Source organism: Perkinsus marinus (assembly GCF_000006405.1).
Source record: "Perkinsus marinus ATCC 50983 genomic scaffold scf_1104296934246, whole genome shotgun sequence".
In the NCBI taxonomy this organism is placed as follows: domain Eukaryota; phylum Perkinsozoa; order Perkinsida; family Perkinsidae; genus Perkinsus; species Perkinsus marinus.
In genome coordinates, this window is record NW_003214886.1 from 32,230 (window position 1) to 36,666 (window position 4,437).

Sequence of the window (4,437 nt, forward strand, 5' to 3'; positions counted from 1 at the left end):
AGAGAGAGCTGCTGCTTCGACGGTTTTCAAGCGAGCCGAAAGGCTCGCGAAAACCGTCCCTGTACTCTTTCGACTAGTATCTTCGTTAGCACAACAACTGCAACACCTATTCAGCCGCTAGTCAGTAGCGCTCCCATGCACTTCTGTAGAACAATGCGGAGCACCTCGCGACGCGAGGTTCGCGCTGCGATACACCTAACTGGTCTCGTTTGTTACACTAAAGCTGCGGTGAGAAGTTCAATGTGATGTATTCTATTGCAAACTGTGACAAGATTGCACGTTGATGCCTGCGTGGAGGGTTAACCTTCTCTGGATGGTTCGGTTATGAATCGTGTGCTATCTATTCTATAATTAGGGTTTCATGTGGCTTCCTGTTCCTTTTCTGTTGACCCACTACCAGAGAGCTACCGGCTGAGCTATTGCCTGGTACTTAACTACATGTGTGCCAAGGGCAGCAGGGCGTCAAAAGCTCAACACATTCGGACGATCGAAATTTTGACTGAAGGCGTTCCATCATTGGCTCTTATAATAAGAGCCTTATCCAATACTAAATCAGAATAACACAGGAGAAAATTCGACAGAAACGAAGTTGCAAACTTTCTCATGCGAGCATTTCCCTGCTGGGGATACCGTCTATAGAAAGAGGCGTGTCGTGCGCATCTACATACTTGGCTGAAAGCAAAAACACTATGCAAACACACGAGTCCTTATCGAGCCGAGTCACTGTATGACCGTCGACAGCGATCAATTCGCAAACTTTGTATTTTCATGAACTCACCACTTCTCTCCGGAAGAAGAAAGTCAACATAAATTCCACCCGATGATTCGTCCTCAACTTCTACCCCTTCGACGTGCGACGAGACGAAACTGAAGGTCCGGTATGGCCGCATCGACTCGCCGAAAACTTCACCTTAAAGACTTCGCACAGAATTCAACTTGGGGAACTTCATCTCCTAGCAGGACCACACCCGGTGAGGTCAATTTCTTCATGGCTGCATACGTGTCTGCAAAGGTCGGAAATCTAAGCAATAACAATCGGAGAAAATGACAGCAAAATACGCAAACTACGACAGATCCTCACAAAAACAACGGACAGCGTCGAATCTTCACCTCAAGCAAACGATACCATCGTTGAGCTGTTCTTGTACGAACCATCTGGTATCACTCAGAACATCAACAGTAGTCTCACCCTCAGTTGCACCCGAGCCCCCCAGGGCCTCAGCGTCTCTCAAGACCTGATCGATCGGCCGAATACAATATCATACGAGCCCTCGAAATGCCCACCTTGAGCTTTAAAACTTCATCAACGCTCACTGGAGGGTCCTGACTGACTTCTACAGTTCTCGCCGACTCAGAAGTGACACGCAGGCTCTTCAGGGGAATGGACGTCTTGGAAAGGTCGGCGTTGGGGATCTGACATGCCACGGTAGACTACTGAGAGGACCTCGACCCATCCTCGCCCACCTCGAATATCGGCGCATTGCGAACCCTCATCTCAAGTCGTGCGTTGGTGTCAGCAGTTATGATGGACCCGATACTCTCTAATACTTCAGAGAGCATATATCTGCAATACGATACGCATTTTGTAACCACAAACGTTTAGTAATTTCAATATACAATTCCTCGACTATCCCACTTACTGCCAGGCAACTCTTGTGATCATAAGTGTTCGTTTGAATATCGCAGGCTCGAGGCGCATGACTCTGTTAGAAACATCATCAGCACTCGTACAAACAATACCGAAGAGCCGAGCCACGTTCGACCGGCACATCCTCGCCGACTGAAATTCATCAGATGACTTCCTCTTACTTCAACTCCAACTCTCCCACCTTTTCCGTCTCAAATTCGATCAATGCTGTTATACGCGACTCGTGAGCCGCAAAACTTTGCGAACTATCAGAAATCGAATCCGCGCTCGAGGCCCTGCCGTTGAATATCTCCACGTCAACAATCCGGCCAATCTGAATTCAATGAGAACTCTCATCAAATGCAAATCAAAGAGGAGCTACATTGCCCAGGGCGTGCGCTAAGTCCTCTCGAGTGACCCCAAATGGGAGGTTCGTTGCGAAGACCATCCGGTCTTGTCAACTGCGAATACTATCAGAATCTTCACCAACAACAGAGCCGCTGAGGATCTCAACTCGCACCTGCATGTGAACATCTAATATGGGATTCTCAACCTGTTCTCGGCTGACCCCATCAAACCTACAAGGATATTGAGGATAGATATCAATTTAATAATATAATAATGGAGTTTCACTTGTGACGTGAAAAACACTAGTGAAAAGCACATCATATAACCCCACTTACATCAGGAATCCGTTTATCCCGTGCCGCACTGGCTCGGGGCGCCCTGAGGGCTATCTGGTCTTCGTGGATGACCTCATCGGAAGATACCACTTCGTTGGCACTCAGAACCACTATAGGCTGCTCGCTGAACCTGAGGGACTCAATGATGGAGTTTCACCCCTGATATAAAAACACTAGTAAAAATATCTCACACGTTCGAATTAGCATGATTGCAGGAGGAAGACTCGGTGAGGTCTAACCGGCCTTCACGAGCGACCCAGCATGGACGATAACCGCGATATGTGGTTTAGTTGAATTATACAAATGTGGAATCCGCTACGAATTTTGTAGTACGAAGTTTTTACACCCCGAATCTTCGGCCCTGGAAGATCTTGGATGAAGACGTATCCTCCACGATTTTTCTTGATCTTTCAATAATGTAGCATATTATGGCTAATACTTTACAATCTCAAACATCACATTTCACATCCTAAATGCGATTCATATGAACTAATCAAAGCGTATGGATATACTAGTTATTCGGTGACATGCTCGGAGCATGTAGTAAATTGCAATGCTATGAGACACGTGGCTTGATCAAGCTGTAGTATGACCTGATGCTGCTACCAGTGGTAGCCTACCACCATAAGTGTTGCTTCTCACAACATCTGCCCGATACTGGTTCGTTTTGTTTGGCGGTTTCACTGAGTCTGCACTGAGAATTTCTCAGACCCGATTCCCTCTTAATAGTAGTGACATCCCGATTAATCTGGTTGATGGCCTGTCATGTTGTGGGATATTTGGGGGCTCAGGTTGCAACTAGAATCGGCAGCTGCCGATTCATAATTCGGACAATATGCACATGGTCAACCACATATGTTGGTGAAAAAATGAGAATTCTGAGGAAATTTTGAGAAATTCTCATTGAGTCCTCTACATTTTTACAATGATTCGTATGTTAACGTGTATATTTAGTGAGGAAACTGTCAAGCTCAGCTGAGGAAAGCGAACATATTTTTCAGCACTGCCAGCTAGGATCCTTATTTGGAGCCACGGGTCTACCCCCTAGAATACAGTAATAGGAGCTTACCACCGATTCCGAAGGGTCATTCGGAGGAGTTGATCACCAGTGAAGAGATATCGTCAGTTGCTCTCCGGAAGCGAAAAATTAAGCAGGCGATCTGACTTAGATATATCACATCCGTTCAACGCATTACGCGCTAGGAACGCATTATGCATTTGGTTTGCACAGCACGCATAGAAATTGCGCGACGTCCAAGCCAATTCATTCTCCTGAGGGAGATATCTTGGCCTGCGAAAAACAGGACAAACAAATAGAGGAAAAAATGACCTCCCTTTCAGATCATCCGCTTGAGGTTCAGCTGCAATATATTAGCCACGCATTATTTATCAGATGGCTCATGGCCCTCTCGTAGCTGTGCATGTCATATGTCATCTATTTTGGCGTAACTCACGGCATTGTTCTACAGCGGTATGTCAAGAAGTCATTGTACAAGCTTTGAGATCAGAATCTGAACTCACATTGTCCGAATTGGATGTTTACACTCCCCAGCGCATTCTCGTTCATGGTTAACGCTGCTTATGGGACTGATGCGTCTTATGACGCATAGTCGTGGAATCACTTAGAGTAAGTAAATTACAACTCAGAGCTCAGCTCTGGGAGCTCTGAGAATTGCCACATTAGCAAAATGGCGAGTCGCAGTGCCGTCTGCCATTTTGCCAAACATGCCAAACACAGCCTGCCACTAGCGTTGCTTGCCCCTGCCACTGGCAGGAGCAAGCAACGCTAGTCCAAAATATCTCGTAGCGTGAGAAGTCGGGTTGATGTGACGAGACTCGTCACAAGGCACTCAGTGCCTTCTATGTGTAAACGCAATAACATCCACAACAGTCAAGGATGAGAAAGAGCTACTTTCGAGAAACCTGTGGCTGAAGGCGCAGCATCTTGCTCGTGTTCAATTCAATAACCATCCGCTCAAAGATCGTTGAATGGCGACGAAAGCCCAGATACAGCTTCACTCTTCAGTACTCCTCGAAGTGCAAAAAATGAGCGTATGAATGTGCTCGTGAAAGAGTTGGATTATCCAACTATCGCGGTATCATACCGCGTACAGCAACACGCAGGTC

At 46.5% G+C, this 4,437-nt stretch overlaps 1 protein-coding gene across 1 annotated transcript in view; it reads right to left on the reverse strand.

The window, feature by feature from the left end:
- Positions 1-1,021: 1,021 nt before the first annotated feature.
- The window catches only part of Pmar_PMAR004710 (hypothetical protein), a gene marked incomplete at its 3' end in the record, with an annotated part of 17,109 nt that continues 13,693 nt past the window's right edge, over positions 1,022-4,437 (reverse strand). Inside the window, exons 20-26 of the mRNA XM_002785016.1 lie at positions 2,311-2,440; positions 1,830-1,961; positions 1,641-1,780; positions 1,465-1,564; positions 1,285-1,413; positions 1,111-1,235; positions 1,022-1,064 (exon numbers count right to left, since the gene is read on the reverse strand). Coding sequence (XP_002785062.1) covers positions 1,022-1,064; positions 1,111-1,235; positions 1,285-1,413; positions 1,465-1,564; positions 1,641-1,780; positions 1,830-1,961; positions 2,311-2,440 — 799 coding nt within the window. The remainder of the gene's footprint in view (positions 1,065-1,110; positions 1,236-1,284; positions 1,414-1,464; positions 1,565-1,640; positions 1,781-1,829; positions 1,962-2,310; positions 2,441-4,437) is intronic.